At 39.7% G+C, this 23731-nt stretch overlaps 2 protein-coding genes across 3 annotated transcripts; both read right to left on the bottom strand.

The window, feature by feature from the left end:
* Positions 1-1353: 1353 nt before the first annotated feature.
* On the bottom strand, positions 1354-7849 carry qng1 (Q-nucleotide N-glycosylase 1). The gene is made up of 7 exons (XM_056375297.1): positions 7738-7849; positions 6154-6347; positions 5072-5222; positions 3846-3958; positions 3028-3171; positions 2059-2254; positions 1354-1960 (listed from the first exon to the last, which is right to left on the bottom strand). The coding sequence occupies exons 2-7, from the start codon at positions 6337-6339 to the stop codon at positions 1731-1733; spliced, it is 1020 nt and encodes a 339-aa protein (XP_056231272.1). The 5' UTR covers positions 6340-6347; positions 7738-7849; the 3' UTR covers positions 1354-1730.
* A 1240-nt stretch (positions 7850-9089) lies between these two features.
* On the bottom strand, positions 9090-23645 carry hnrnpk (heterogeneous nuclear ribonucleoprotein K). 2 transcript variants are annotated; one of them, XM_056375697.1, is made up of 17 exons: positions 23571-23645; positions 22498-22571; positions 22213-22376; positions 21627-21724; positions 21294-21350; positions 20271-20314; positions 18587-18659; positions 18165-18278; positions 16481-16609; positions 15952-16283; positions 15265-15312; positions 13630-13669; positions 12816-12831; positions 12368-12400; positions 12143-12210; positions 11284-11453; positions 9090-9998 (listed from the first exon to the last, which is right to left on the bottom strand). In XM_056375697.1, exons 3-17 carry the CDS (start codon positions 22268-22270, stop codon positions 9968-9970), a joined length of 1311 nt encoding a protein of 436 aa, XP_056231672.1. In that variant the 5' UTR covers positions 22271-22376; positions 22498-22571; positions 23571-23645; the 3' UTR covers positions 9090-9967. The 2 variants fall into 2 exon arrangements, with proteins under 2 accessions (XP_056231672.1, XP_056231673.1); XM_056375698.1 differs by lacking the exon at positions 15265-15312.
* Positions 23646-23731: the final 86 nt, after the last annotated feature.

Here is a 23731-nt window from a genome sequence, read left to right as displayed (position 1 = left end):
AAAAGGTGCAGTTTTACAACAACAAAACAAAGTGAAAGTGAAACAGATGCAGTCAGAATCCATCATTCTGACCTGTCTGAGGCGCTGCTAGATAATATATCTCTTGTTACTGATGTCATTCATTGTAATTTGAACTTGTCTGACATGCTGAGTTTTAAAGCTGTGACGACAGAGTCTGAGTGCTGACCTTTGACCTCAGCAGCGTCCCATACTCTGTTCATCTACACATGTGACAAGTTTCAAACAGCTTGGGGACAAAAGTTTGAACGGTCACTGCTGAAGCCACAGAGACTGTTTCATCAGTGTGACTGTGAGGCAGCACAACACGCATTACTCCTCATGACTTTAATGACTCCTGACTTTTGTCCCTCTGCTGCCACCATCAGGACAAACCCTATACTGCACCTCAGAGCAAACCTGAGGTACTTGTACCTGACTCTTTGAACTTTCTACTCCATTAGATTTAAACCTGAGGTTTATATGGCAGAGTTAGTTACTTTAGAAATTAAGACTTTTGCACACAAAACACATGAAGATGTTAAAATTATTTATTAGATGAAACTACTCAACAGTAAAAATATTAAACATGTCACAGTTTAAACTTCCTAAATGTGAGGATTTTCTGTTTTCCCTTGAAATTACTTTAATTTTCTTTTAATAATTTTCATTTATTTTTAATCATTCTGAAGTTTTGGACTGTTGGTTTGTTTCACTTTGACTTCTGGGCAGCTGTGACGACATTTCCTACTATTTTCTCAATCATTTTCAAAAAATAGATTTTTAATTTTTTCCTTATTTCTTTGCTGTGGAGCACAGAATTGACATTTCACTTGATGAATTGATGTTTCACTTGCTGTATATTGTTGACGTTGACGTTTCACCTCTCATCCAAGAGGCTTCATCGGACCTCGGACCAGTCCCAGCCTGGTCAGATGCGTACATGAACTGATGAAGCCTCTTGGATGAGAGGTGAAACGTCTTCCCAGACAAATAATCAAGTCCAGTTGTTTTTTCGATTTAAAACTCCTTTAGGATGTATTATACTAATATACACAAAATATTCAATCTGTAGTTTATACCTTTCCAATACCTTTTCCTAAAAGACACCTCTCTTATGTAATTACATAATATTTATACAGTTAACTGTTGTGATAATAACAGTTTTTCCTTCTTAACCCTGAATATATCTATGTGTAACTATTGAAAACAGTTGTAGTCAAATGTAAGTTACAGAAAATTAGTTTCATTATACATTTCTTTTTAGGTGTTATCCTACAGACATCCTGCTGGTTTTTTCCAATTCCCCAGAAATGAATCTACTGAAACACTCTGTAAAAGAAGTAACATACAATATCTAACCAAAATATTTTATTTTCACGGTTTGGTGTCAGTTCAAATCACTGCAGATATGCAGAGTGTGTTCACATGGATGTATGTATGTATATCACTTGCTCTCCATTACAGTGAGAAGTTTGTTAGAAAATGTTCCATCTCATCAACAGCTAACATTTTAATTGACTGTAAATGGACAACAACAACAGTGCTACCACCCACACAGATGAAGCTAAATTAAAGCTTCACACCTGTTTCCATTACAGCTAGAGAGAAGCCCATTTTTACATATATCTGGCACAGGAACATACTTGGCTTTATCCCAGAGAAAGGCACCGGTGCCAAGGCTGCACACTGAGAAGTGCTGCCTACTGTATGTAATGCTGCCAGCCAGCATGTCAGTAGTAAATACAGCGTGTGTGGTGAATGGGAATGTGGGCCATCTCTTTGTGGTGCTGCTTGGCGTAAAGCCACAGGTAGAAGTCGATGATTGCAGAAGTGATGTTACATGTCTCTCCGTCTCTCTCCTGCAACAGCTTGCAAAGTCTGTCTTGGATCAGCTCCACCGACCAAATCGAACAACCTCGGATCTCAACCTCTCTCCTGTCCCCTGAACACAGCAGCTCGCCTGAAAGAAATGGGAGACAAGCGCATAACACACAGGGTCATTATATCATATTATTTTTAAATGATCCATTTCTTTATGCACACACTCTCCCGTCTCACCGTTTTTCAATATTTGCATCAGTGTATCAGAGTATCGTAGCGCTCCGAGGTAGACAAGAGCCTGTGGGACCCTGTAGTCTGCAAACATGGTGAGCCAGTCCATGTTAATGATGTCTCCCTCTCCTCTGGCCTCCATGACACCCCAGAAATCTGCCACCAGGATCTGGGCTCGCTTGTAGAGTGAGATTCTCTTCCCCTGAAAGAAACAGGACACTATACACTACACTCTGATACTGTATGTGCTGTTTGTTCAAACATCTGTTTATTTGTTCTCAAGCCATTGCTGCTTATTACTAGACTTTTACTATTACTAGATTTTCTTATCCAAAGATAATATAATGGCAACACTAAGTGTGTACAGAGTTTAATTTGCTCTGTCACTGACTGTATAATATGAAGAGAGCAGTAAAAATACTGCCATGCTGTCTTTGGCCAGGAGATGGAACTCTAACATCACAATTTACCTTCTCCAAATGCAAACAATTATCTCAGATACCATACACGTCCTATTTGCTTTCAAGATGTTTTATACATATCATATATTTTTATTAGACTATGAATTGAAAGCGTCTACACAACTGTACAGTACATTTATTGTACAAGTAATGAATTCAATAGAAAAACTGATGTAAGCAATGGCTTTTGCTCTGTAAAATAAAAAGATGAAAAGCTAATTTTTCAAAATGTTTTTGAAGTCACAGTCTCTAAATGGCCACTTATCAAACCAGAAATCATGATTATTTGACTATCTGAGATGAATGTTTTAATCATTCAGTGTCTTGTTGACATATTAAAATCTAGATAACTCAACAACTTGATAAAACTTCTGAAAACCTGAACTTGATGTGCAGAAAATATACTGTAACTGTTCGCAAGAAATTTTCTCCAGCAAACATGAACATTTTTCTCCACATTTCCCAAACATGAAATGTTCCACAATTGTAGAAAATGGCCCGCTATAACTCTAACCTCATACACAGCTTCGTCCCTGTAGGAAGGGATCTTCTCGACGATGAGCTCCACCATCTTGCGGGCATCGTTCCCGGCTTGGCTGATAAAAGTGCGGAAGCTTCCGCCGTGTTCCAGCAACACGCGACCGCCTTCAGTCAGCACCTTGTTAGACAGATTCAGTTCATATTTAACAACGATGAAGACTAGGAGCGGCATACTTTCACTTTCCACTTAACATAAAGGAAATACAGTTGAGGTAATCATGTAACACTGATTGAAAAAATACAATAGTTACATGAGCTATAATATCAGTTTTCTTAAAATATATCCAAAAAGAAGTTCAAAAGTTCCATACAAAGAAAGGTAAAAACACACATGTACAAAGCTGCCATATGAACACGACACGACATAGGACAATATAATCCTTATGAGCCATTCAGGAATGTAACAGTGCATTAGTTTTTGATTAAATGTGACATCTATGTTCAGTAGAGAGATGAGATTCTACATCTACTTTTCTCTCAGCTAAAAAGAACTACTGTAGTTTTGTGCTATATAACTGCTGAAGAAGCAGTCTATGTGCAGTCTAAATGTGTTGCTGAAAAGTCGGCTGTGCATTCAAAAGAGTCAAATATTACACTTTTGCACAGTTTCAAACAGAAAGTGTAAATGCAAGGTGCAACTTCAGACACCCTTTTTGTTACTGTACTGACGATGTGTCAAACTGTGATAAAAAAAAAAAAAAAAGGAACATTACTAAAGTGACCTGTGGATTAATTGTAGAATTACAACCCTAGTGTCATGGCTGTTGGACGTTAACTTGATAATGTCAGGACCTTGTGGCGCTCCTGAAGCATCGGCATGGGGGTTTCATTGTCTGATCGGAGGACTTGTCCCAACTCCTCCACACTCATCTGAGAGAAGTACTTCGGATCAGTGATGGGTATACCTGTGGAGTGAGAAGCAGAGAAGCAGTTAGACAGATTTATCTTTAGACAAGAACTACCAGATAGAAAGACAAAGACAAACTCTCAAGGCTACTAACTTATGAAGTTATAGCGTGCTACAATAACCGGAGGATAACTGCACAGTAGCCATTTCTCACAAGTCGCTTAAAAGACATCATTTGTTCTGATCTCATGCTGTCAACCCTTGAGATTCTGCAGAAAAGCTACCTGTGCTTTTCTGAGAGAATCTCTTGTAATTATAAAGACCACAGCGACCACACATTGAGAGCACTATTCCATATGAGACATAATTGATTCATATCCGGAGTCATTCACACTAATTATGAATGATGCACAGGCGCATGCAGAGCTACAAGCAATTTCCCAGCAGTCCAAGTTCAAGTAAAGGGCGCATACACAATAATTGGCAATAGCAGTGCAAAACAAAAGCAAACAGAATAGATAAATGAAAAGAGACATCAAAATATACATCTTTTTCTCCAGAGAGTCGGCCTCTAACAAAAAAGGATAAATCACTCTATGACAAAAGGTACAGTTGACATGTATCACTGTTAGAGCATGGCCCTACCTTTTGCTTATAATTCTGACATTTCTATCACCCAGCCAGGTTGCTTTATTGAGGAGAATCTGTTTTATTTTCTGTGTAATTGTGATGAAAATTTGCTCAGCAAATGAAAGTAACAGCTATGATGCATCACCTCAACTTTGCACCTGGAGAAGGAGGTCAGATGTGTAACTGCTAAACTGATGTACTATTGAACAAAGCAATACATGTTATCTTTAGCTTTGTTACAATACACTGTTCCACCCCTGCACAAATTTGAATGTCACCTGATTCTGTCTATGCAAAGATCCGCATATCACTGCAACAGCTGTTGACACAAAACTGGTTCAGGCTTTCCTTCCTTATGCCAAAAAAAAAACAGAACTGAAACTTACATTTCTACCATGCCATGTCTCTGTAACTTTGGTTCAGTTTATCTACTACTCTTATAGAACAGTAGTCTGTGTCTGTAACATCTTTCACCCATCAAAAAGCTGAATTCTGGTGCCCACACGTCATCAATTGAGTGATATACTGTACATGCTCTCACCCTCTTCCATGGCCCTGGTGATGGCAGCACACAGTGTCATGTAGCCTGTGTACATGGTCCCTTTATAGGTCACCTCACACTGTTGACTTTCATTCTCTGGCCAAAAGGAGAAGTTCATGGTGTCTACCACAAATACCCAGTTCAAAGCCTGCAGTGTTGAGGGACACACGTTACTGAGAGAGAAAAGGGAAAAAGGTTGAAAACCTGAGAGAGCCACCAAAATGCTTGAACCATACAGTGAGAAAGAACAGTTATTGGCTAAATGACTAAAAGACACTGACACGTATGCAGAAGGGTTTCTCCGAGTCTATGATTGGTTTTGATGTTGCACATAAATAATGAACTTAAGGACTGAAATATTTTTTTCCATCATTGAACTTTTCCTCAGTTCTTGAAGAGTTTTCACTGAATAGTAGTCCAAGTACCAAGTGGTGACCTTCTTGACTTGCTTAACTTGCTTAACTAATAAAAGTAATTTACAGCTAGGTTGGCAACTAATGATTTTCTTCATTATTGATCAATCTGCCAAATATTTTTCAGCTTAATGATTTAAGTGTCACAAAATAGTGAAAAATGCCCGTCACAACTTCCCAGAGCCACAGTTGGCCTCTTCAAACCTCCTGGTTTGTCCCGCCAATAGTCGAAACCCCAAAGATATTTTATAGTTTCATAAACACAAAAACAGCAAAAACTCACATCAAATGATGCTTGATAAACAACTTAAACTTATCGTTTATCTAAATAGCTGCTCATGGAATTTTCTGTTGATTGACTAATCGACTGCCTCATTGTTTAAGCTAGTACTAACACATAAACAAGAATTAATCATCAACAAAATGTCTGAAATGTAGAGAAACAGACGAAGCCTTACAATGCTCAGTCAGAAACCAGAGCACTGAGGATTGCAATATTGCTGTTGCCTTCATTTCACTGAACACAATTTTCTATGTACCACGTTGTTCACTACTTATGTATAATATGAATAATTATTTATCATATATATATATATATATATATATATATATATATATATATATATATATATATTTCTGGGCAGCTCCAGCTGTTGACAAACTCCCCTGGTCAGAAGTGGGTGCTGGGGCCAATGGATTTGCCATCTTCCAGCCACTGGCAGTCAGACAGTCACTGTGTCGGAGAGTGTAGAGCATCTCTGCCACCTTCTGCACTCCTTCCTCCTCCACAAACACATCCCGACTCCTTTCTGCTATGAACTGGCCGGACTCACGAGGAAGCAGGGGTGTTTCCATGATGGACGCTGAATGGAGCAGAAACATAAATGAAGGACCGCATGTAGGCAAACATGCATGTAGAAATATGAATACATTCTTCATCAGTGCCCAGCTGAGTCTAGGGAAGTAACTATGACAACAATAACCTCTTACATACACGTTCATGTTTGCAAAATAAACCTAAAGTAGATTAGTTCCAGTCAAAGACATACAGACTTCAGGAGCAGCTTCTGTGAGCATACATGTGAATGCCAGTGTCCTTTTCATACTGAAACAGCAATATCCTACATACATCTCTAGGGAAGTGCCATTTTGAAGATTATCTCCCTGCTTTATTAGACAATTCATAATGAAAAGACATAATGAAGATGGTGGAAGAGATGTAACGAAGCAAGAACATTTCATTTTGAAAAGAAAAACATTGCAAGAGTTTACAAAGTAACTCAGGGACATAGCCAACATCAATTTCCAGTGGTGGAAAGTAACTAAGTACATTTACTCAAATACAGTTTTGTTTGTGTTTTACTTGAGTACCCTAATTTTAGGCTGCTTTCTACTTTTACTCCAATACATTTCAGAGAGAAACTTTTCATTTTTTACTCCAGTGTATTTATTCGACAACTATGATTACATTTTAAAAACCTAATGAGGGTATAAAATATGGCACACTGTTATACGGTAAACCACCCAATAGGATATAAAACAGCCAGAATCAGCTTCACTTCACCTAACTATAACAATAATATGTACTTACATTAATGCATCACTAATAATAGTGGTATAACAGAAAACCCTGACAGAGCAATTTAGCTTGCATAGTGGGTACTTCAACTTTTATACTTTAAATAACTTTTGCTGAGAATAACATACATTTACTGAAGTACAGTTTTAAATGCACAACTTTTATTAGGGATGGAGTACTTTTACAGGGCCTACTGCTAATTTTACTTAAGTAAATGATCTAAATATTTCTCCAGTGTTGCTGGAGCTTTGCACTGCATTTCCACAATGAAATATCTTCCTATCTTCTGTCTGTCTGAAGTGCCCAGTGGCTGTGTGTTAATGATGCCTTCTCTATCAGACTGATAGGACATTGTCAAGCACAAACATATACGCTTATTGAATGAAATTCATTTTCACTACTCTATCTGTGGTGAGTCACATGATTCACTCTCCACTCTCGGGGGACTAGTATTGTTCACGGGTCAGTCAGCAGCTCAGTTACATCGCGTCATCACGTTTCATTGATAAACTAGAGGAGCAAAGTGCATATAAGACCTGAATGTCGCCACTGACACAGACACTACTGAGCTTCCACAACGTGGAACAACGGCACACACTTTTAGATATGAACTTCCTGTTCAGCAGAATCTGACTTAGTTATTTGTTCGTGAACTAATGATTTCCTTAACTTACCGATCAATACAAGTTAAGCACTGTGCAAACTCGTGCCGCGTCGTGTTTCCACTACCTGGTTTCCAGCGGTTGACCAATCAGAGCCTTCCTTGTGGACTCATCACAGACCGATAGACCAATCACAATAAGCCAGGAGAGGAAACAGGAAAAACAATATCCGTTATGAATACGCAGAGATAATTATTAATCCTTCTATTTGTATCGTATATATTATCAAGGCGAACCATAACGTCAGAGGGCTGGGGTCATGAAATGGCCGGATTAATCTTTTAGGATGAAACCAAGGATCCCATTGACCCCCACTGTACATGGCAGTTTCCTTATTTCTCCAGAAAACAAACAGTATTATAGAACTGAAATGATTAGGTGATTAATCGACTAAACGATAATAAATTCTAATAATAATATAAATAATGGTAATTTTCGAGTATTTTGGAAAAAAAACAAAAAAAACAGTAAAGTTTCTCAAATGTGATTACTTCCTAGTTTCTCAGTTCCCTATGATAGTAAACTCAACTTTTGTGTTTTTGACAAGATGACTGTATTACCTTGGTTTACATGGAATACTGATGGGCATTTTTCACTCTTTTCTGACATTTTATTAACTGAAAAATCAATCAATTATTAAAGACAGTAATTGTCAGATGCGCTGATTATGAAAATAATTGCTGGTTGCAGCCTTACACATCTCCTGTGATGGAATAATACCACTTTGCCTGAGGTTTTTGTGAATGTTAATTACTTGGCACAGACAAACAACTGATCTTTACAACAAACAGGCTCAATATAAACTGTAAGATTTATAGAAGATGGAGGATCTATCATTGTTGATATTTTATTTCAGTGGTGCAAATTATTAAAATTTTGTTGACTCAAATGTTGTGTAGTGATCCTGTGGTTGTGGCTGTTGCCCGCTTTGTGAATTGACATCCAGTAACCTCCCTATGAACATTAAGTGGAATTAAGTTGCTAATGCTAACTGCTACCAGGGAAGTCAAAACTTTCAGCTTTTGTCAACTTAACAAGAAAGAATCAGCAACTAATGAGTAACTTTAAATAAAAAATACCAAACATTTGCTAATTCCAGCTTCTTTACTGTGAAGATTTTTTGCTTTTCTTTATCGTGATAGTAAATTAAGTTTCTTTGGATTTTGGACAAAAACAATTTGCAGACATCACATCTCTCTAGTATTATCTTGAAATATAAATAATATAAATGCCAGAAATGGCAGCTGGACTTTTGCCAAAACAGTCACATATCATTTTTAGCTCAAATGTCATCAGAGCACAGGAAATTGATCCAGCAAGGATTTTGCAAAATAACAACCAGCAAGCTCATTAGAAATGCAAACTTGTTCATTAAAAAGTGGCATCATCTTTATTCATTTTACAATTTGTCAATGTGAAGTCTACAGCATGGAGAGCAAACAAGTATAGAGGACAGGAAATTGCAGGGACAAAATAGTTAAGTTCAATATCATTTGTCAGACCTCCAATAATTTCTAGCTACATGTTCCATTTGTGAGGAGTTACTCAAATGATTCTGATTTATTTCATCACACAACTACTGTAGATATTCTTACAAATTAGTCACACTGTCCTGTAACTAGTGTGTACAGGAGTCCCAAATTAAACATCCCAAAATCCATTCTGAAGGGTAAAATTACCACATCTCTAAAAAAAAAGAAAAAAAAAAAGCCATATAAATGTTTCAATATGAGGAGAAACGTAGCTTACATTCTGCATGTTGCACAGAGTGGTAATGTGGGACAATTGTGTGTGAAGGGACCGATATAGACAACAGAAAGCACATCAACCCACACACGCCGACACGTGCGCACACATGTACACACAGAGGACAAATTTAAACCGGAGACACATACATACACATACAAGTCATAAAAAACAAAACCATCAAAAAATAAAGGTTATGTTTATTTTTGTCTATTTGGAGACTGAAGAATATTTTTGATAGATGTGAGTGTTAGCAAAAAAAAGCAAAGTGTATCTGATAAGCTAATGGACTAAACTCTTAAAAATGCAGAACATCTACATTTTCTTTTATGCACAGGAATGTTGGACATTTATTTCATTAAAAAATACAAAAATAAAATTCAAAAAAGACACCCACGATCCAGAATAATAGTCTGAAGGGGCTGTGTCGGACAGGGGCAGAAAGGTTGAGGGAGGGGGGGCAATCTGAGTCTGCTTCAATCTGAGTCTCCTGGGTCTACAGCAAATGACCAGAGTACTGCTTCACACTGAAATAAAAAGAGTGGGAAAATAAATAAAATACACAAGCAGGAAAACTGCAATTCAATGTCAATGACAGTTTAAATATATAGCAGTGTAGCTGTGGGAGGGTGAAGTCTTGGGAGGAAAAGGATAGGGATGCAGAGCGGGAAGACAAACAGTGAGTAAGAAAGACAGGCGGAGGGGAAGAGAGCGAAGATGTGACATTAAGTGGCTGAAGGAGAGCGAGGAAGACGAAGAGGAGGAGGAGAAGGAGGAGGAGGAAAAAGAGGGGTGTGGTTAGTCCTTGTGTCCAAGCAGGTGCAGCACACTGAAGAGGGAGGAGAGGAAGGAAGAGGGAGGCAGGGTTAGTTACCATGGCAACACTACACTACTCATGAGACAACGACGGCAGGTCTACAACTGTATTAGCATTCGGGCTAAGCTCAGATAGCATCAACAAGGAAGTAGTGTGTATTATACGTGCCTACTGGTTGCCAAGGGAGACAGAAGAGGAGGAGCCCATGCTATTTGGCAGACTGTGATTTGTTGTCGGTTGATCTAACTAAAAACAACAAAATCACTAGTCTTCCACACAGCAGCAGCCAGGGGAAGAATCAATCCACTCCCTGCTTCACAGTGAAATGGCTTAGATGGAAAATAGACAATGTTTTTTTTCTTCTTCTATCAATCATATTCAATGGACAAATGTGACAGTCAAAGAAACATGTCAATCACATTGCCCCTTTAAAAAAAATGTTATGCAGTAAGTGCAACTATTAAGTTTGCCTACTCCGTCACAGCCATTTCACGTAAGAGGAAGGTTTGAACGAGTTGCAGGTTGCATGGGGAAGAAAGGAAGGGGGTTAGTGAAGAGACAGCAGGCAACAGAAATGCATAACCCAACAAAAAGTGGGTTTACTAGTATTAGGATGCAATTTCAGGAAAAACATGCATTTACAATCTTAACCAAATATACAATCTCTGCATGTGTGGTTCAGTAGATTGAAAGTGAGGTTAAGAAAGAAAGCATCTTTTACGTATTTGTAGTTCTTTTTAGCTTGCATGAGTTTACAAGACTTTCTAAGATGGGTTGCATTAACCAACTTTTTATAATGCTGCCCAACAGATGTGAGCACAGGCCAGGTTAAGAGCCCACGGAACAAATTCATGGACAAAGGGTTTCACTCTAAGAACACAAACTAAATTGATGGGTTAAAATGGTTTAACTACAACTAGGTGACTCAATCAAGAATTTCTACATTTAATCAGATGGAAGTCAGTTTACTACACTGAGGCCGTGTCAGAACTTGCCTGTTCTGTAGAAGGTACTGAGCGTTCTGGATCTGATCCTGGGTGCCAGTAATGGTGATGATTCGGTCCTCAGAACCTTCCAGAGGCTCATCGATTTTGATGGAGGCTCCGGACTCGTGGCGGATCTGTTTGATCCGCTGGCCTCCCTTACCAATGATAGAACCAGCCAGCTGTTAGTGAGGTACCAAGAAGAGAATGAAAAGGGTGGGGAAGAAAGAAAAAAACAGGCAGACATTAGACAAGCAAATGCACCAGGGATCCATGTGTGTAGCTTAAAAAATGTGGAAGGCAAAGAGGAGATGGAGATGCAAAGTGTGACAGTCAGATATGTTTAAGAGAATATAGTTTCAGATATTTTAAGTATTTTAGCACAATGTGTAAAATGTAAAAAAATTTTTTGATTACACTGAATATTTACTATGTAGTACTAGTGTAGGTGCATATGGAAAAAGTCAATGTGTGGGACACAACATAACTTATTGGTCCCTACAACTGGAAAACTGTACCAGACACTTATATAATGATATGTAATAGAATGATATGCAAACATGACAGAATGTCACACACACACACACATATATATATATATATATATATAATATATATATATATATATATATATATATATATATATATATATGTGTGTGTGTGTGTGTGTGTGTGTGTGTGTGTGTGTGTGTGTGTAAGGATGAGAGAGTGAAGATGACGTGATCACATATGGCAATGTAGTTTTTTTTTTTTTTTTTTTTTTTTTAACAGCCTGACTGAATTCTATTAACGACATGAGGGTGTAGCGGATAAAGATAGCATCTTTCTTTGGTGTGTCAGTTTATATGTTATGTTGCTGTAATTTACTCACATCTTTAGGAATCGTCACTTGTGTGGTGATGACCGGGCCACCCATGTCATTATACGAGCCACGTCCACCTGATGCAAGAGGGAGGGGAGAGGTGGGAGAAGAGAAGGGCAGATATAGAGGGATCGTAAGTAGAGCACTAAAAATCAATACTTGGTTGTCCACATTATCACACGTGGCTCAGCAAATTTTTCTAATCACACTTATAAATGAAGTGTAGAGACTTACCGGATTGGTAGCTATCCCAGGAAGAACTGTTGTCTAACAGAGAAGGACACAAGAAAGAACACTGAGTGATAAACAGTTATTTCTGTGGCATTGACAAACACCAAATAATAAACACAAAATTGTGACTCAAACATGTTCAAAAGATGACATATAATAGCTATGTGTACCATCTTCAACATATGTTATATTTTAAGTGGATTCTACTTGTTTCAGGAAAATGCACAATAGTGTTGCAAACAATTCGCAAAAACACCAGCAATGTCCAATCAGCCAGTTTGCCACCATACATGTTACATGTCATACACATAACATTCGGAAAAAATGCTAGACACTACAGTATGTCGGGAAGAACACAGAGGCCTATACTCTCAGCCACATTAAGACACATTAACAACCTTGAAACCACATCCACATAATGCCACAGAAAAATGTGAGGCAGAGCACTTACCATATCCTCCTCCACTCTGTAAAAAACAAACAGAAACACAGACAGGTTACATACAGTTCAGCCGATTCCTTTCATCATTCTACAAATCCCAGATGAATGGACGATGGTTTGTAAGCATAAATGTATGGATGATGCAGCAGCCTCGTCCATGGAGTAGACTCAACTAAAAGCCACCCAGTTTTCATCCATAAACCAGACTCCTCCTCATCCTTCCCTCCCTCCATCCCCCCTTCCCGTCTCTCCTTGCATCTCCATCAGCCCCCATTTTCACCTGCTATTCAGCTGCTGCTGTCACCAGGGCAACAGGCAATTCAAAAAGCTGTTGCTGAGCAACGGCAGGCAGTATCCTGCCAGCTCTCAGAGAGGGAGAGAGAGCGAGAGACCTTCTAGTCTGTCAACAAAGCGTTATTATTGCCTAGCAACCAACCATGGCCACCCCTACCCTCCCCACCCCCAACATCCTCCCTCTCTTTGCAGGAAAAACAGGCTGGCCGTGAAAAGTACACAGTAAGAGGGCAATTATAGCTGATTATTATGGGGTGTCTCCGGCTGTGGTGATTATGGTCATTTGGTGGAATGGCTCACACCATGCCAAAACTAGCTTGGATACATGGCCAGGGCTCAGATGAGTGTGTGCACATGCATGTGCACGAGTGACCAGCTATGTTTGTATTGTCAATAAACCGCTATTAACATGACAACACAATGGACAATTGTCTGGTGCTAGAGCCAACCAGTATGCTAGCCTGACGACGCTGGCACCCAATGAGATGCTAGTACCAGAGCTGCATGCATTTAGCAAAGGGTTACTAACCATGTTATCGCTATAGCGATCCGGTCTGCCTCTTCTGTCACTGGTGACGAAAGAGTGCCACACAGGCAGGGAGATGGTTTAGGGGGCAGAGAAAGAGAAAGAGAGAGGGAGGGAGGGAAAGAGAGAGAAGGAGGGAGGGAGGGAGAGGGAGTGAGAGAGATGTGGGTGGGGGTAGAAAGAAATAGAAAATGCTTAGAAAAATGCTTGACAACATTCCAAAGAAATTTTCTGGTCTAGGTCAAACTGCATACACACGCTGAGCAAGATTACAGTATAAACACATTTCCTCTCAGCCATCTTCCCACACAGTAACAGGAACAGCTCTGACAGTGTTATGGTGAGAGGAGTGACAGGTGGTGGTGATGATGATCACAGCCAAGGGCTGCTGCACCCCCCCCCCCCCCAAAAAAACAAAAAAACAAAAAGAAAAAAAAAAAACCCATTTCACATAAAGGTATTAGCTGACAAAATGTGTTTGGGTTTACTTGGTGCTGTTCCTGACAAACATGCAAGCACAGATGTTAATGTCATGTCAAACTACAGCCACAACATAACTTAACATCACTTGTTGCTTTTGCAGTGTCTCTCTGTAGCCATGTTGTATTACATATAGTAATCAAGAAAAATATATAAACTCAACCCAATATAATAAGTGTCTTACAAGGATGCCTTGAAATTATTTTTCTACAGACAGAATAAGCCATATTTACATCAGTTTGACCAAGGCTGAGACATGACATCATTATTCTGATTACAGAGAGTGCAGAGATTCCCAATTTAGAATTTATTTGAACAGCCGATCAAAATAAGTATACGCATTTTATGCATCTGTTATTTTCTCTTTTCCAAGGCAGCATGAAACTGAAACTCAAAAGAGCAAACTAATGTACAGGTTTGCCAGAATTTTTCTATTTTATGTGCAAATGTAAATCCTCGACCATCAGCACATGACCCTCATACACACCACCACAAATACATTCTCTCAACCTGGGAAATACTGGGAGTGAATAGCAGATTGCACAGGTCATACAACATTAATGCAGTTCCCTAGAAAGCACTCCAAGTAAGTGCATAAGAGTGCAAATGGGTAAAAGGGGAGAAGGCTAAGGGACTTATGCAGGCTAGGATACTACAGGCAAACAGACCGTAGAGAAATGAATGCTTGTAAGGCAGTAATTAGTATTGGGGTTTAGGATATGACAGGAGGGCAAAAGCTTATAAACAGTTTTTTCCCCATGAGCTATGAGAAGACCAGGAATATTCAAAAAACTGCAACAATAGAGGAGTAAGGCAGAGAAATATGGGATGTGTAGGGATACCTCAACACATACAAATTTAATTTTAATCCAATCATAGCTAAAAATTTCTCACACTTGTAAATGGAAGATATGCTGACCAACTGTCAGCACTAGTAAATGACTTAATCCTCACAAAGACCAAAGAGTAAAATGCTACTCCACAGGAAGCACCACCCGATGGTATTAATGAGGAATGTTCAGTAATCTTTCAGTAAATTACCATTACAGAGCACTTGTGTTGTGGTAAAATTGAAAATAACATAATATAAGAATGTCAAAGTATCCCTGTTAAGATAAGTTAGGAAGTTTAGGCAGAGGTTTGGGGACAGAAACTTACGTTGACCTGTCATCTGAGCCACGGTACGAGTCATAGTAACGATCATCTCTGTGGGCAAGATGGAGATGGGAAAAAGACACACAAACACACCCAGACATACAGTGATGAGCACATACAATTAATGGAATGATAATCATGAATACATATATTTCCATAGCGGTGCATAGTGGGACACTGGATTACATGCAGAATACTGGACTCAGTTTATCCTATGAATTAGACAATGTAAAGCAAATCTAGTGAAATCTGTGAGCAGAACACATCTAAATGGAAAATAAGCACCTGGAGGGGGGTTAAGCTTTGTATATGTAGATGGAGGAGGGGGAAAAAAGCATATGCTTAAGTAGAACAGAGCCTTGCATGTCTAAAATATCAAACATTTAAAATTCAAGAGGTTAACAGGAGTAAAAGGACTAAACTTCAAACTGATGAATAGGATCATGCAATCATCTGGGTCTATAGCGTTCAATAAAACAAAGAATATTTACAAGATTTTATCCGTATAAGTTTTGACAGTATGTCAATTGTAATTCTTTAGGGGAAAAAAGTTAAACACAAATACCAACAAACCAAAGTAAGTGGCCACACCTTGTGACAGGACTCATTTGCGTAATAAAGAAAAAGCAAAGCAGGGAAGTGACAGACAAAAGATCAACACACTGTACATCATTTATGTCTATCCCTTACCCTCCTCTGTGTGGGTGTCCCATGGGCATGTTGCGTCCACGGCTACTCCCCCTGCCAACTCTATTAGGGTGAGGTGGAGGAGGACCTCGGCGGGGGCTCATTTCATCGTAATCCCGGCGGGAAGGGGGCATGGGTCCCCGTCCTCCTCTGCTAGAGGGCATGCGGTCAAAACCACGGTCTCCACCACTGGACCTGCCCCCGCGCATGGGGAACCCTCCCATAAGCCTGCGGCCACCCCCCCTTTCTTCAAACATCATGGTGAATCCACCATATTCATACGTTTCATCGTAGAAATTAGGGTCATAGGGCTGTGCACGGCCCTTTATGGGAGCCTAAAAAAGGAGGACAGAGGGACATATTCCCATTTATTTGTCTTACACGGTTATGCATTTAAAATTTTCAATATCTTCTTTCAGAAAAAAAAAAAAAAAAGGATTTAATTAAGGGCTTCAATACATTCCCTCTCCCTTCAATGTCTAAAGGGTGGTACATCCCAAAAAGGCTTCACAAACACCATGGAGATTCTTACTTCAGAGATGAGCTCCAGCATAGTCTTGATACACTCCACCACTCTCTCTGTTTTACCGCCAACCAGCACCACCCGGTCTGTCGACTGAGGACAACACTCCTGAAACAGCTTGATGCTGGTCTTTGTGTTCTAGAAACACATATGCACAGGCACACATGAGCAGGCAGAGAAAAGGAGAAAGCTACTACAGGCAGGTGACAAATGAAAGGATTAACCTGAATAAATGAATGGAGAATACATGGTACAATTAAGCAATTAACACCCAATCATGCTCTGTGGTATGTATAAAAATGCTGAACAAGGCCAGTTGATTATGATTTTGTATCAAGATGGCAAGAGGAAAAGATCTAAGTGACTTTGAAAGAGGGTTCATTGTTGGGGCTTGAATGACAGGAGCTTCAGTCACAAAGATTGCTCAACTGGCTGGTGTTTCAATAGGAACAATGACTAAAGAGACATCTGAATTCACATCTACAGGAAAGACATCAGTAAATAGGGTCGGACATTGTGGCTCACTGTGCACATTTGATGACTGTGATGCTGCATTAGTAGAATATGTAAGGAAAAACTAAGATCAACTCTCCCTCAGGTGACTGAGAATGTCAATGCAGTAAATGATGAGACTTTGTCAGCAAGAAAAGTCCCTCTTCAGTTACAGCGAGAGATATCATAGTAGGGTTGTAGTGCATAAAAGCCTCATTACAAAGATGAATGCACATTTGAGAGTCAGTGGTACAAAAACCACAAAAGGTGATATGGTTAGATGAGTCATCCTTCACCATATTATCCACAATTGGCGAGGTCATGTTTGGCATACACCAAGAGAACGGTTTAGGGCTGAATGCTTGACCCCTAAAGTGAGGGGATCTGCTGGCTCTGTTATGCTGTGGGGGGCATTTTGCTGCCATGTTTTAGCCCCACTTGTCACCTTAGAGGGAAGGTTCACTGCAAATCAATACAAAGTTGTTTGGAGTGATCACTTTTTTCCTATGGTGAAACATTTCTACCCTGATTAGTATGGTCTCTTCCAGAATGACAACGCCCTCATCCATAGGGCACGAGGGGTATGAAAATGCTTTGAATCAGACGCTATGGCTTTCAGTCACTCAATCTCAACCTAAGTGAACACCTATGGGAGATTATGGACTGATGTGTTAGACAGCACTCCCCTCCACAATCATCAAAACACCAAATCAGGGAATATCTTTTGGAAGAATGGTGTTCCATCCTTCCACTAGAGTTCCAGAGAGCACTGAAGCTGTTCCTGCAGCACGTGGTGGCCCAACACCTTACCAAGACTCTTTACGTTGGTTTTTCCCTTTAATTTGTCACCCATCTGTACATGATTCTAGTGCAGAAAAACAATTAACATTTCACAGATAAAACAACTATGCCATTTTATGGGTATTTCCATGTCTTTGAGGTACATTAAGTCTTCCAGGACATTGAAGATAGATTCAGAAGAATGTTAACAGTTTATAAAATGCAACAACCAACACAATATAAAGCAAAATATTACCAAGAGAAAACTTTTGTTGTGTTGGGTTTAATCCTGTCATGTATTTTGCGGCACACATTGCTGGGTGAGAACACTTGTTGTACATTACTCTCATTTCAGTCTGTAAACTGCTTTGCAACTAACTTAATAGTGAAAACTGATCCCCATGTCCATGTATCAACATACCTCCCGGAGCTCCTTGATCTTGGCTCCCTTTACCCCGATGATTGATCCAGCAAGGCTCTGGTGGATCAGCAGACGCAGCTCACAGTCAAAATCCATACCATTATACTGCTGGTACTGAGGGAAACATTTAAGAAGTTAACACCATGACCAAATCTATTTAGATATCTGACAGATAATGGCAAGTTAAAATAGAGTTAAGACACAAGTAATTAGACTGGTTTTAACTAGTCCAATTTAATATATCTACATATGCATAAATTCATATACTACTATTTTGCAAGTGAAAATACCTGGCAAGCACACAAAACTACAGCACATACAATAAATTCAGCACCAGTTGTTTTCACTTCCAAATGAATAATTTAATTCACTAAGTTCAACTGGACGTGAAGACAAAGAAAATAAGCTCAAGAGGCACGCACCTCTTCCAGTGTTGGGATAATCTTCAGCAGGATTTCTCCAACTGTCTCGATGTCAGCACTGATGCTCAGGATGCTTCATATTTCACCCACCAATGACAAGGCAGAGCACAGCCACACAGAGAGGGTGGGGTTGGGGAGTGCCAGCAAGGCATCCCAGGAGAGGGAGGGAACAACATTTCAGATCAGAGAATTCATGACATCCCCTTTTTTGCCATAGAAAAACAGTCAAACCCCATTTACCCATCTCTCTACTGAGACTAACACAGCTAAATAAACTGTTGAGGTCCAGTGTTTTATAAACATTCACATGCAAGGTCATCGGTAATTCAACACTAACTGGGAAAAACTTGGTACCCAAACAATGCGATGAAAAGAAAACAGTCTTTTGTCCAGAGAAAGGAAGAAAAGAGACAAAATAAAAAGGGACCCAAAGAAAAGTGACTGCATTAGGTGATCACTGAAGGGGCAAAACGGGGAGGGTGAATCTGAGGACGATCTGGCAGCAATAAGAACCAATGGTTCCAGTGAGAACTCTAAAATCCTAAAGCATAGTTTGGTGGATGCACACCACAAAGACTTTGACTGCAAAGACCCAAAATAAGAACACAACTTTAAAGATCAGGGAAGATGAAGAGAATGAATGACTCCTCTTTCCTATTTCTATCATTTGAGAAAGGTTCCATCTTAAAAATTTGGATCAGATAGCTATTTTGATTCTTAATTTTGGCCAAGAAATTGTAAATAAAATTTTGTTGTCTGCACCCACCTAGTGACATAATAAAATAAACAATGAATTTACTGATCAATAGAACTTAAGCACAGTTGGTACATGGAAGTAGAATGGTAGACAGCTGAAGAAAGGAAACAGAGCAGATTACACCATGGAAAATGAGGTTTGCCACCACTGAAGTTGATGCTTTTTAAAGGGATGGGAGAAGCGACAAACAAAACCAAAAAATGCAGAGGTGAGTGGGACAGAGAGACATAATCTGTACTTTCAGTAGCTCCAGCAGTTGATAAACAAGTTCAGATGAAGCAGAAGACAGGAAAGGAAAAACAAACACGCACCCATACACACATACACAACACTTGAATCCTAGCTTGCCTTTTCCGTTTGAGAATGGATCAACAGTCTGAGTGTCTCAATATAATGAGGACATCACAAGGAAAGAATGAGATGGGTGCGAGAAGCAGGTGAGCTTATGAAACTAACGAAAAAACAAAAACACCAGTATATCCACTTGGGGGTGGGGTGGGGGTGGGGGGGGTGAAAACGCGAAAGATAAAAGAGGACAGGTAATCATCAATGAAAATAAAACAAAAATAAATATAAAAAAATAAACCAAAAAAAAAAAAAAAAAAACACGGACATATTGCACAGATTATAGCAAAGATTTAAAAAGACAGTGGCAGATTGTGGAAAAAAATCCTGACAACACCAGCCTATGCTTCAATGTTGACGTGACTTTAAAAATGGCATATAACGGATGTTGACATGACTTTTACAGGCTCAACAGGCAGATTTGGACATGAATGCATTTAAGCATTTTGACTCAGGCTAAAATACTGTGAGAACAGGTAGGTTAAAATACTTGACAGAGGCAGGATGACTATTTATTATTCATTTCTTCTTGTTTGTTTGACCTGTAGACAGGCAGTGAGAGGGAGGAGCTTAGGGACATACCGCTCAGGCCCACTGCTGTCTGGGACTGACACACTGGCATTGTACTGGGCGTGGCATGGGCAGGGGCCAGGGCCATTCGAGCACAGATGTCAATCAAGTAAGGCGCCCATTTAGGGACAGGGCACGATTATGGGCAGGGCCAACCAGGGTGTCAGGTGGGCGGGCGCAGGAGGGGCCATCCAGAACATGGGCAACAGAGGAGGAAGTGGGCAAAAAAGTCAACAGTAAATAATAAACAAGGGAGAGGGAAGAGGGGAGAGGAATACATTTTTAATATACAGGCTCTACACTGTGTAAACGTGACTTTAATTTGATTCTCTCAGAGATTGGTTTGTCAAAGAGAGAAGAGGAGAAAAGGTGACATTGGAAAATGGGTAATGGCATATTAAAAACATGAAGAGTTCAAAGTTGGGGAATAGACCAGAGACAGTGAGAGAGGGGTTGAACAAATTGTGGAGGGCTACAAAACAGGCAATGACACTGAATGAATTAAGTACTGTCCGTGTTGCCTTAACTCCTATAAAAAATGTTAGCTGGCACTGCAGGCGACTTCAAACACCAAACTGTGGCCATAAATTTAAACTAATAAGAGCATCAGTGTTGCCACAACAGCATTGTTACAATAAACTATCATTATAGAGGAATAAATGGACATGAAATTGTACTTATGTGCCTAGGGCCAGTTTAGCTGAGGCAATCACATGGTTTTCATGTGAGAACGAAATCATAAAACCAAGCCCAAAGCGTTTGTCAGAAGATCTCATGAACAGAAGGCTAATATCAACATAGGCATCAGCTAACCACATCCCTTGTTTACACAGAAGAAAACATTGCCAAATACCAAAATAAGTTTTTAATTATTTATCCCAGGGTAAATGTTTGTAATGAGAACTGCTGTCTTATAGTGGAGACTGGGTAGTTTTGAGAGGCGGAACACCAATGGAGGGAAAAGTAAAAAACACAAAATAAAAAATCTCAACAAAATAAAAATTCAGGGTGTATAAAATAGATAGATGTACTCACGTCTGTACGCAGGGCTTTGATGTTTTTGCCACCCTTTCCAATTACAGCCCCTGCGTTCTGAGAATACAGAGAATACTTATAAAAACAAAGCATAAAAAATACATATAAATGTTAAAAAGAACTTGAGCATTGGTACTCCCATTAAAAAAACAAGGTGCGTGTGTGTATCAAAAGGCACATTTGTGATCAGGGCAACAAAAAGAAAACCCTAAAAAACGGAGGCAGTACAAGAAGTCGGCAGTCTTGGTGGCGCGCAAAAGAAAGACAAAAATAGAGATAATCACATGAAAGGGGTTCAACATGAAATGTGAAACGAAAAGGGGGTTGATTTACTTTGCTCTGCAGGAGGATGCGGAGCTCAACCATCTCGTCTGAGTTCCTGGAGCGTTTGAATGATTTCTGCTCATCTGCATCCTCAGCAGGGCGCTTACCTGGCATAAGGAGATAAAAACACACACTGACAACCCTGCATGCACAGCCATCCACTAGATAAAATTGAATTATCAGAAAGACCACAGAAAGCACAGGCTAACAAGACTTATATTTTCAGACTCTGTTTTCATATTATTAGCTAAAGCTACAAATAATTGTGTGCAAAACTAGGAAATTCTTCTATGACAACACAAGCACAATTTTGTGTGTATGTATATATATAGTTTTATTCTATGACTGATGCACAAACATTTTGAGACATTTAACCTCTAAGAGGGATACCAAGTGAAAATTCATAATCCTTGATAACTTGCACTAATTTTCAAAATCAGAGCTGTAAGTAAGCAGCTCCTACAACATTGTCCCTGCTGTCCTTTCATTACAAAACACATAGACGTTTCTAATATAGATGGATTTCTCAAACCTCTCAATAAACCAATGCACTTTGACAACATAACCACAAATGTAAAGAAGATATGTTTTATACCGTTAGTCTCCGTGTTGCTAAATGAAGTGTCTTCTTGCTGTTCAATTTCTGTCTCCATGGTCTTCTGACAGTGGAAGAGATGCGGTAGGCACCTTGGTCCGGGGAAGAGAAGGAGGCAGCAGGGAGAGAGAAGCAGAAAACTGGCCCCTCTGAGCTGTGGTAGCCTGTCGGCATTGTAAGAAGGGGAAAGAAGAACTTAGACATTACACCTATATTCTGGTTATCCGGTTACTCGAGAAGCCGGCATGAAATTGCGAAAAAAACTGACGGAAAAGCGGCACTCACCGATATTTATTACAGGGACAAGGGCGTGTTGATAGGCGGAACTAAAAAAGCAAGGACCAAACAGCTGCTGCGACCTGCCGGGGAGGGAGAGGCTAGTTGAAATACTGAAATGTAAAATGAAAAAGGCCGAGTGACAGCAACCGAAATGCACCGATTCCGGTCACTAAGTTATTTCTCTGTTTGGATGGCGGTGACTGATAACGTTACTTAACAATACAGGTCTTGTGTGCTTATTTAACATCTATCTAGCAAGCATTAAAACCTACAATCATCACCTGAAGGGACGCAATTAGCTTTTTAATGTTATCACATCGTGATATTAATAGGATTTCTTGGGTGGAGAGAGGCAGGTGTTTTGTAATGTTTCGGAGTGGAGGAGGTGAGCGACTGCCACGGTCGTTTAGTCAAGAGCTGAGTGATGAACGAACAATATTAACGTTAGATCCCACAGTAGCGCTGATATATAACGCAATTGCTATCTTACCCCGGAAAATAACAGTGACCTCTCAATTTTAAGCTGTCTACAGCTTAACAACTGACGCCACAAATTAAGCACTTAGACGCTAACACTGCCCAAACCGAAAGTTAGCTAGCTCAATTGAACCCAACGATAAATCGTGAACTGTGGTTAGTGCTAGCTACCGGGATGGCTAACTAGCCTGGAGGGAAATGCGTTAGCTACGAGCTTCATCGTGTCGATTTGGATTGGTAATTTCACTACATTTCGACCATACTCCTTTCAAACACGTAATTAGTCGCATACGACAAAAAGCATCGCGATATGTTACCGATTTAAAGCTAGTGGGTTGATAAAACCGTACCAATCGGTTAATACAAAGACCAGCCCTAGCCACTTAGGCTAGCAGCTAGCTAATTTCGCCATGTTGCTATAATTTCGGTTAAGCACAAGAGGGGCTAGCCTGGCCAGCTAATTAGCCAGCGTTATACCCGGACACAGAATAAGAAACAAAGGGAATGCTCAATAAATATTTTATAAAGCACATTTACACTTCGGTTGCATTAAACTCAATGTGGCACAGAAAAAACGGGGAAAATACCGTCAAAACACAAACCTGCGGTGCAACACCTCGCTCGCCCCCTTCCTTCTCTACCGAACCTGGAAATCTACAAGTTCAGCTAAAGTGTGCTGATTGGTTGAACAGAAAGCAAATCAAACAGGAGAGCGATCCAATTGGCTACAACAGACGTCAATCGCAACATTGGAGGCGTTTTC

Source organism: Seriola aureovittata, chromosome 5, assembly GCF_021018895.1.
Source record: "Seriola aureovittata isolate HTS-2021-v1 ecotype China chromosome 5, ASM2101889v1, whole genome shotgun sequence".
Classification (NCBI taxonomy): Eukaryota; Metazoa; Chordata; class Actinopteri; order Carangiformes; family Carangidae; genus Seriola; species Seriola aureovittata.
The sequence above is the reverse complement of the archived record's forward strand: the minus strand, read 5'-3'. Positions and strand labels throughout refer to the sequence as shown.